Genomic DNA, 10,172 nt, shown 5'->3' with positions numbered 1-10,172 from the left:
GGTCTGCACCGCTCAGCAGCCGGGTGGAGCTCGTAGTTCACAGGAGCACCTTCACTGCGCTTTGTAGGAAAGTTCCTTTCAAGAGTTCTTCCTTTTCTCTTCTGAAGTTGCCCATAAGGGATTTAATTTTTTTATTTTCTTGTGTTTCTAAGCTTTAAACGCCAACATATTTATCTTTGCTTGGGTGTGACGGGGGCTGCAGCTGTCCATGGTGGGTTTTGGATTACTTGTTACTGTCTACAACCTAGATCCGAAATTTGGATCTTGATTTTTCTTGACAGTCTGACAGAGGACCAGGAAAATAGACTCCCGGCAGGGGTGTGAAGCTAGTGGGTCATATTTAAAGCATTGCTAACATGTACCCTTGAGGTATGTCAGGGGCATGGTGTACCCTAGGGATGTAAAGAGCTACAGAACATGTGGAAGTTTGAAATCTATCAAACCAGTATTTTCCCATGTCTAATAAACTGCTGCTTACAGTGATTTCCATTTGTTAATTTCTAAAGCACTATCAGAGATGGAGTGAGGACCCTCAGCGGTTGAAGAAGCGGCTCCAAAGAGCAGCATAGGGGTGTTTGGTGGCAGATGTTACTGTTGTCCCAGGTGTTGCTGGATGTGCGCATGGGTTCCACCATGTGGTTCATGAATATACAGACCCGGCCAAGCAGCGGTGCTGCCATTCTACTGCCAGACTTCCCATTGCACTGCTGGCCACAGCACTTCCTTCAGATAATGCAGCTGCAGAGCCTGCAGCTTGGGCTTGTACAGATCCTGCTTCTTGAGTCATGTTTGACAGTGAAAATTGTCGCCTCAGCGCACCAAGATAACACATGAAGCACAGCTAATGACTATGTAACAGTTGCCCATTTCATGGTTCAACTCTGAATTCTAATATGCTTGTAACAGAACTACCTGGAAAAAAAATATATATATATATATATGTAAAAACCACAGTCTATATACAGCTATGTCATCTGCACAGTTTTGCATGAGTCTATCTTCATTTCTTGTTTTCTAGTGCTGTAAGCATGGCAAGGGCTCTGAAAGAAATGAAATCTGAAACACAGTTGATATTGATATTTCTTTCATGCCTTCTGTTTCCCCAGTTGAAGTTCAATGTTGAAACTACTGTCAGGGCAAATCTTGCCTAATGTCAGCAAAAAAATCAGTCTGACATAAACTTCTTTTGGCAAATGCTGTTCCTGTGTTCAGGCAGCTAATCCTTGCTTTGACATGTACTGAGGCAGCTCGTATCAACTCCATTGTGCAGGATGCTTGAGTGGCTCTTGCAGTGATGGAGCATTCCCAACTTTTGCAAGTTAGGCTGTAGGAAAGTGCCTCCTGCAGCAGGGTTGAGAGCTGTCACCATCGGCCATTTCAGGATGGGATATCATCCCATCCTCCTTCCGTATGTAGGTGCAGCTCTTTTGTAGTTTGACATCATCTTGTGAGATGAAGCCAGACTCCTGGTGTGTGGTATCCAGTGATGGGACAAGAGGCAGTGGGCTCAAACTGGCATCCAGGAAATTGCATTTAAACATAAGAAAAGCTATTTTACTGTGAGACTGACCTTGGGCGCAGGCTGCCTAGAGAAGCTGTGGATCTCCATCTCTGGGGATACCTTCACCCTGCCTGGAGCAGGGGTGGGTTGGGGAGCCTTAGGGGTGCCCCCAGCATTGGCCCCTCCATCATGCACCTGATTTGGGTCTGTTCTGCTTGGCCCCCTGCCCTTGGCAGTGCTTACGCTCCCTTCTTTGCACTGGTACCTGTGCTCCCATGGCAGAGGGACAAACTGGTTCATAGACAGACCCTGTGGGGAAGGCTGCCTTGGAATGGCTTTGCCAGTCAAAGCAGGGAGCTGATCGCATGACTGAAGGTGTGGGAAAGCTGGGACTGGCAGCAGTTGTCCCAGTTCAGTCCTTAGATCTGGCAAAGTGCTGGCTGGTTGCTGCTATGTCTGCAGAGGTGTCCAGGAGACTGGTGCTTCCAGTGCCTGTGCATTGTGTGCTGGAGCTGCTGGTGCTGGGGCAATAGCTCAGTCTCTTCACTGCCTCTGTCCTGTGTTTTAATCCTGCAGCTGCCATGGATGAGCCAGGAGCCTCAGCACGTGTTACGTTCTGAATTTCCTTTACAACCCTCTCACTTTGAAACGCAAACAGGGAATAAATATGTGCAAGTCTTAAGGTGCACATATTAGAAAAAACTTTCTCTTTGGGCAGTTCTGTGAATTTGAAATGATAGTTATTTTTTCATTCTTCCAGTGAGAGGATCAGAAGGGCTTTATATGGTGAATGGGCCACCTAGTTTCACAGAGAGCACAGCCTTTCAAAGGTACAGTTATTCTCACTAGTTTTTATGTTTTGCACAAAAGAAATTATTTTCTAAAAAGTAAAGGTAGACTGTAGAATTGAAAAATGTATAAATATAAGTGATTTTTTTCTTACTGGCAGTAGGTCAGAAAATTGATGGTTTGCTTGACTTCTCATGGTCACTGAACAACTGCAGAGTAGACTGTGCTGTTAAAAAGTGCTACTCAGAAGTGCAGCAGGAAAATTGGTGTGTTGCTTTTTATTTTGTTCAAAATAACTTCTGCAGTATGTCTGAATCCTAATGTGCATTTCTTACTTCTTTAGGGACTCTGGAAAAAATTGCAAAGCTGTTGTTTTTAGCAAGGACGGTTCCCTCTTTGCCTGGTGCAATGGAGAAAAGTAGGTGCATTTTATTATATTAGCTGTTTAGGTTGCATTAAACTGGATCAGTTATGTCGCATTTACTCTTGTCTGTGTAAAGGCTGTTGTTATTAACACAAGTGTTTGCATGCATGCTTTAAATTCAGTTTATTTTTGCATTACTCACAGTAGCGGCTTCACTTCCTGAACATTAGATAAAATATTTACTGTTTCCTTATATTTATAACACACCTGTTCCTGTGGAATCTGGATATGCTTTATTTGGGTTTTCTTTTTGTGTTCATAATTCCCAGTACAATAGTACCTGGTTTCTGGAGGGACTCTTCATTAGGGACTGTAGTGGTAGGACAAGGGGTGATGGCTTCAAACTTAAACAGGGGAAGTTTAGATTAGATATAAGGAAGAAGTTCTTTACAGTGAGGGTGATGAGGCACTGGAATGGGTTGCCCAAGGAACTTGTGAATGCTCCATCCCTTGTGGTGTTCAAGGCCAGGTTGGACAGAACCTTGGGTGCCATGGTCTAGTGTGAGGTGTCCCTGCTCACGGCAGGGGGGTTGGAACTAGATGATCTTAAGGTCCTTTCCAGTCCAAACCATTCTGTGATTCTGGGATTAATCTGTTGGTAAAGTTCACAGAAGATGAAGAGTTTCTGCATCTTGCATACAAACAGCATAAGGTTCCTTTTTTATAGACCCAGTGCATTATAGAGTTCTCTAGAGATAATCCTTTACATAAGAGTGGATCATGGGGTTGCTGCTGTAAAGATAAGGCTTCTTCTGATATGCCAGTATTACTAACAGGTTAAAAATGTATTTAGTAATCCCATGTAACCATTTCTTTTAAAGTAGGGAAGATAGATGTAGGATTCATTACTTTCACTTCTGTTTTCAGTTCTACAAAATATTTAGACCTAACCCTAGATATTTTTCATTAAAAACTTTGGTTTTGTCAATTTTTAATGTCCATTTCCAGGAAATGTTTGTGGGGGGAAATGTTTTTTAAACAACCAGGTTGTGTATCCAGGTACTCACACGTGAAATGAGAATGTTCCACATGGTAAATCTTTCCTGTCCTGCTGTGCCTCTTTGTTTTGGAGGCTGTCCATCTTCATTTCTGAGAGGGAGCAGTTAGGGAGATGGTGTGAAACAGGCTCCTAATGCAGCTTCCAAGAACAGCAGTGACTTGGAAGCATCTTGATGTGATCTTTTTTGTTTCTTTGGATTCGATATGTGGCAGATCTTTAATACACAAAATTCAGAGGTGCTGCTTGACCTTGTTTGTTCAGCTCTCTGACCTTTGCTTTTTATTGACCCAGTCTCCCTGCAGCCCCAATCTCAAAAAGCCCAAATTGTAAATGATGTATCGTTATAGATAGAAGTCTTTAAAAAAATACGTGTGATAAATGCATGTTTTAATTCAATTAGAATCTTTCTGTTGTGCTTAGCTTCAGCACTGTGGAAGTGTGGATGGGCTCTATGGATGGAATGTATCTTGTCTCTTGTTTGGAGTTTAAGTATTGCAGATAAAAATATGTGATGTATTTTGACCAGTGCTTTCACTTAGTTCATGTTAGGTATCCGGTTTTAAAATGTATTCTTGCAAAAATTTAGTGAAAGCAGGAGGGAAAATAAAGCTCTTATAACTTCATTACATTGGCTATATTTGGGACAGATCTAGAAGAGTCACATGCAAAAAGTTACCTTGGCTATTAATGAAGTATTTTAAGCATGTTTTATTGAAATAACATCTTTTTGTTCCAGAGTAAATGTTGTTAATGTCACCAGTGGTGAGTTGCTGTGTTCCTTTGATCTTCCAAAGGCAGTTTGCCTTCAATTCTCACCAAAGAACAATGTTCTGGCAACATGGCAGGCCTATACAAGTGAGTATTTTACCAGATGTACAAACACACAGGGTAATGTCATGTTTTAATTTGGTTTGCAGGCTTTCCATTATCTGATTTGTTGCTGTAGTATATTTTTTGGCTAAATGAGCAGTACAGAAAGTGTACAGAAAATTATATGGGTAATCAAATATATAGGGGAGGAGGGAGAGATGCCATCTTCTGAAAGCATCTGCTATCAGCTGTTCTTACAAACACTAAAACTAAGTGCACGTACTAACAATTACTCTATTAAAGTAAATCTCATGTTTCTAAAAATTGCTAACTGATCTTAGTGCAAAGAATGTTTTAATAATATGCTGTTCAAGTGGTTTATATTCATGTATAGACAAGGAGAATTGTAAGCTATCTCAGAGTAGTCATGTTCTCCATCAGGCACAGCTGACTTGAGTGCTCTCCGTTGTCCAGAGGGCTTTATTCCCTCCTCTGCCTCTCTGTGGAGTTTATGTTCCTAATTTAGATAGCCTCAGACTCATCTAAGTTGTGTGTCTAAAGCAGAGAGTGTGAGTGCTGCTTTCAACAGAAAGAGCTGGCCATAGGCTGAGCATGTGGGACATGATCTGGGACAGATTGTAGGATAAGACAGGGCAGCACAAGTGACAGAACTGTTGCCAACTGTGGACTGTTAGAGAACTGTTAGGTCTGTTCTGGGGCAGTGGCAGAAATAGGCAGGCTGTATGTACTATCCAGATAGGTAGGAAGGTATAGGGAGTTTAAAACCAGCAGAACCTTTTTGTATGGCTTGCAGATCCTGATGGACAAAATGCATCTCATCCTTATGAAAATAAAATGTAGGAGGGGAGAACAGCTTAATTGTTTACTAAGAGGATAGCTTTTGATTAAAAAATATGCATTACAAAAGCTATGCTAGTGTTGGTGGTTCTAGTCTTACAATGGGGAGTAGAAGCCCTACACCTTTCTGTAGACTGAAAGACTGTAGAAAGGCTTACGTTAATAAGTAAAGCAATTAGCAGTCTAGGGTTTAGTCCCTCGGGGTAGGATGCTTCTTGTAAAAGGTTTATGCATGCTTGGTTGCTTATAGAATTGTGGGATGGAATGTCATCATGGTGAAGCAGGTTTAATCCCCAGAGACCGCTGTACTGTAATTCGTGGTTTTGTTGCAGCTGCTAAAGATGGCACAGCAGGAGTGCCCAACCTACAACTTCATGATGTGAAAACTGGGAAGTGTTTAAAATCTTTCATCCAGAAAAAAATGCAGAACTGGTAAGTAACATTTACAGATACTAATTACTTGCAAAGAAACGTGGTTTCCAAAATCTGATCCAGGTAAATAGAGCTTTTAGTTTGATGGTGGCTTTCAAAATACATCTGCTACTAGCTTATTCATGACTGAAGGTATCTTTTTGTGTACTTATAATTGTTTCTTAGTATAAAGTCACTATCATTTTGCACCACAGAGAAAGCTGGGGAGACAATAACTAAGTCTACTTATATATTTTTTACTATGCAGATGTCATTTGTCCATTTGAATCATGGATCATGTTTGAACTTGCTTGACTGTAAAAACAGAGGAAAAAATAAATCATATACTACTAAAGATGAGCATCATTAGGTGTTCCTCTTTTTTTTCTTTTTAAATGTAGGTGTCCTTGCTGGGCAGATGATGAAAGCATTTGTGCCAGGAATGTAAACAATGAAGTTCACTTCTTTGAAAACAACAACTTCAGTACGCAAGTATTTCTATACATTTTAATGGACTCTTCATTAGGGACTGTAGTGGTAGGACAAGGGGTAATGGCTTTAAACTTTAACACGGGAAGTTTAAGTTAGATATAAGGAAGAAGTTCTTCACAGTGAGGCTGGTGAGGCACTGGAATGGGTTGCCCAAGGAAGTTGTGAATGCTCCAACCCTGGAGGTGTTCAAGGCCAGGCTGGACAGAGCCTTGGGCGACATAGTTTAGTGTGTGGTGTCCCAGCTCGTGGCAGAGGGGTTGGAACTAGATGATCTTAAGGTCCTTTCCAACCCTAACTATTCTATGATTCTATGATTCTATTGCATTCTATATAGGCATCTTTTTCTGGGTGTTGTTTTTTTCCGTTTTCTTTTTTTTCTTTTTTTTCCATTTCTTCTTTTGATTGCTTTTTATTTTAAATATTGCCTACATTCTATCTGAATTTGGAATTCAGAATCATTATGTTTTAATAAAGTATGTTTTTACTTTCTAGTTTCTCTTTTCAGAGACTTTCCTGGTATGAAATGCGTTTAATTTTCAATTAAAGAGGCCTGATTCTGGATTATTTCTCATTTAATGAGGTCCAGGAATTTGTCAATAGAGAATGTGATCTGTGGTTTCTTGTTTGTGTTATGTTTATTTTGTCAATGAACTATTAAAAAATGGCTCATTAGAAAATTTATGAATCGCAAAAATGAAGTTGTGAAGCTAGAGCATTTGTTTCAAGAAAGTTTATGTCTAGCAGTCTAGAATATTATGTCTAGAATATTTGAAGTTAATAGAGGTTCAAAAGGGAAAGGGAAGAAAAAAAGATAAAAGATGAATTAGAACAAAAATTTAAATGAATAAAAGAAAACTGGGGGAGACAGTGGTGTGTGGGTTTGGTTTTTGGTGTTTTTTTTTTTGTTTTCTTTTCAATATATAGCTGATAGAAGAATTACTGTGTAAAACTACTGCCTGTGAGAGATACAGTTTCCTGAGAATTAGCCCTATTGATGTTAACAAAGCTATACTTGGAAAGCATGGAATGTGGATTGCTGCTGTTTATTTAATTTTTAGACATGCGTTTCCTGTAAGTTGTTTGTGTAAAGTGGCAATGTTCAGCACAGAGCAGGCCTTTATGAATGCTTCCTATCAGGAACAATCATGCAGTAAAGCTGCAAGGGGAGAACCCCTGGCTTTGTGATGGTGCTTGTTACTTGGATGTTACTGATACTGCTTCCTCTGAAGTCAGTACAGATAAGATGAAGAATTCTGTGCCTGGCTTAAGAGATGAGCTGTGTTCACCTGGGGTTCAGAAGCTTCCTTGCTGCTTGAACTTCAAAATACTGAATACTGGGTTTCAGACCTAGCCTTGGTTCAAGTTGGATTTGTAAATAAAAGTACATGAAAGCAATGGTTGTTTGCCTAGTAAAAGAAATCCTTTATATATACTGGGTTTTATTATCCATGATATGGACCCATAAAAAGGTATTGTTAACTAATCCAGGCTAACAAGTTTTTTCATTAACACCTGTGGCTTTTTTTTGCAGACACTATTGCAAATAAACTGCATTTGCAAAAGGTTAACGATTTCGTGTTATCTCCAGGAGCACAGCCAACCAAGGTACTTCTGAGATTCTTTCAGAATTTTTTTCTTGGTTTTCTTAAGAAAAAATCACCTTGAATTTAGTGCAATAGATTTCACTACTAATAGCAGTGAATAGACATTGTGCTACCAAGAGTATAATCTGCAATAAAGTCTTGTGGCTTTGTTTTAGGTTGCAGTATACGTTCCGGGCAGTAAAGGTGCACCATCATTTGTTAGACTGTACCAGTATCCCAACTTTGGTGGCCCACAGTCTGCACTAGCCAATAAGAGCTTCTTTAAAGCTGACAAGGTGACAATGCTATGGAACAAAAAAGGTACAACAGTTGTATATTTAAACTTTTTATATTCCACATATGTTGGATTTAATTACTTTGTTTACTGTGTGGCTTTTGCTTTTAATTTGCATATGCAGATTAGCACTGAAGATAGCTGTTAATGCTAATGCAACGTTAACGTTGCAGTTCTGAATACCCTGAGGTGCTCATAACTTTCCTGTGTTGACTTCCACGATTTTCTGTATTGTAATTGAGAATACTCTACATGCTGGTGAATTTTGCAGTTGGATAGTAAATTCAAATTTAATTTTGCATTGTGTGATGATAATGTATTTAGACTGTAAACATAAGCTTTTAGCAGAGCATAAACTGTTTTTAATCTGTATAATTGTATGTATGCAGATGTATCACAATTGGGGTGACTTGCACAGTACTCTGTGGGCTTTGCTGTTTGTTAGCAATGAGCTGTTTCAGAATAATTTTGTAAAAAACACTTCAACTTGCGTTCTTTGGAATACAGCAAGGGTATTACATACATGTAGAGAGCACACATAGGCACACAGCTTTGGGTAAAATAGACGCACGTACAAAAGCTGTTAATAAAACATTGTATTCAAGGGCTGATCAGGATGCTCGGTTTCTGCCTTAGTCAGATGAATATATTTTTATGGCTGCAAAAGTGTGTTCACTTTCCTATGATTGAATGGTGAATGAATAGACTTATATCACACTTTTCGTCTGAGAAAATAAGATACTTGTTCTGTTTTTTTAGGAAAAAACAATTCAAAAGAGAACGATAACAGCACTGGAACACAAAGAACTTACTAGAATTCATAATCGAACCAATCTTTGAACAAATGAATCTTTGTTCATGGTAGTTTGTGAAATATTTTATATAATTTGCAATAATTGTATTGAAGTAACTGTGTGTCTTTCCTATTAGCCACTGCTGTGCTAGTAATAGCTAGTACAGAAGTTGATAAAACAGGTGCTTCATACTATGGGGAGCAAACTCTGCATTACATTGCAACAAATGGAGAGAGTGCGGTTGTGCAATTGCGTAAGTAGCTCTTGGGCATTTTTGTATTGTTTTACAGCTCTTGATAGTGAGAATTGCTTTAGCAGCTTTCATTTAATGTATGAGGGCTTTCTTGTTAGTGTAATGAAGTAATCTTCAAAAAAAAAATGAATTACTCTTAGCAAGAAATCCTTGACTAGATTTTTTTTTTTTTTTCATTCTGGAACGGGGATGTTTGGTTTGGTTTGCTTTTTAGTAGCTGAATTATCTTGTCATCTTTGGTATACTTGTTTTCATGTGAGTGGCAGAGAGCACACTTTCAGTTAGTATGTACAAATAATTTGCTTGGGAGGATTTTCATGCGCACAGGAAGGGGATTGTGCATCTTTGCTAAGGAAACCCCTGGGCAACAGAGGCATCTTAATGTCTGAGAATCAAAAATGAGCAGGAAGGTATGTTACCAAACAGAATAATCCTACTTGCACTTCTAGACATGCAGTTGATACTGTTATTCAAGGAATTGGGGTGAGAGCAACTTTTTTAAGTAAACTGGAAAAGAGAATTGTAGAATCATATAATGGTTTGAGTTGGAAGGGACCTTAAAAACCATTTAGTTCCAATTAGAAGTCCTTTATTTTGTGTCTTGGAAAGTGTTCCAAGACATAAAAATTACATGTTGGAGAGAAGCAAGTGGATACACTTAATTTCAGTGTCTTGTTTGAACTGGAAGTCTACTCATTAATCTCCTCTATGGTGGTATTTTTTCATTATCTGAAGCTGTTGCTGTTTATGTTAAACATTGGATTTGTTTGGGATTATAGAGAGGCTAATTTGCTGTGAAACACTGGGGATGGGGTGATGTAGACTATGCTTAAGTGACTGCAGAGTTTTGTGTGCATATTCTCATCAATACTAGTGCTGACTGGAAGAACATCTTCATTTTTCCTTTTGTGGCAAAACTTGTGGTAGCAAGTAGAATCATAGAATCATAGAATAGCTAGGGT

At 39.1% G+C, this 10,172-nt stretch overlaps 1 protein-coding gene across 1 annotated transcript; it reads left to right on the top strand.

Moving 5' to 3' along the window:
- Positions 1–1,866: 1,866 nt before the first annotated feature.
- Positions 1,867–9,210, top strand: LOC104408277 (eukaryotic translation initiation factor 2A-like; the record flags this gene model as incomplete). The annotated part of the gene is made up of 9 exons (XM_010017830.1): positions 1,867–2,027; positions 2,242–2,331; positions 2,634–2,708; positions 4,451–4,569; positions 5,715–5,814; positions 6,195–6,277; positions 7,817–7,890; positions 8,045–8,189; positions 9,094–9,210. Coding segments are annotated over exons 1-9 (964 nt in total), but the record flags the coding sequence as incomplete, so codon positions are not given.
- Positions 9,211–10,172: the final 962 nt, after the last annotated feature.

The sequence above is a fragment of the Nestor notabilis genome, unplaced genomic scaffold (genome assembly GCF_000696875.1).
Source record: "Nestor notabilis isolate BGI_N333 unplaced genomic scaffold, ASM69687v1 scaffold33700, whole genome shotgun sequence".
Lineage (NCBI taxonomy): Eukaryota > Metazoa > Chordata > Aves > Psittaciformes > Psittacidae > Nestor > Nestor notabilis.
This window is presented reverse-complemented; position numbering and strand designations above follow the sequence as displayed.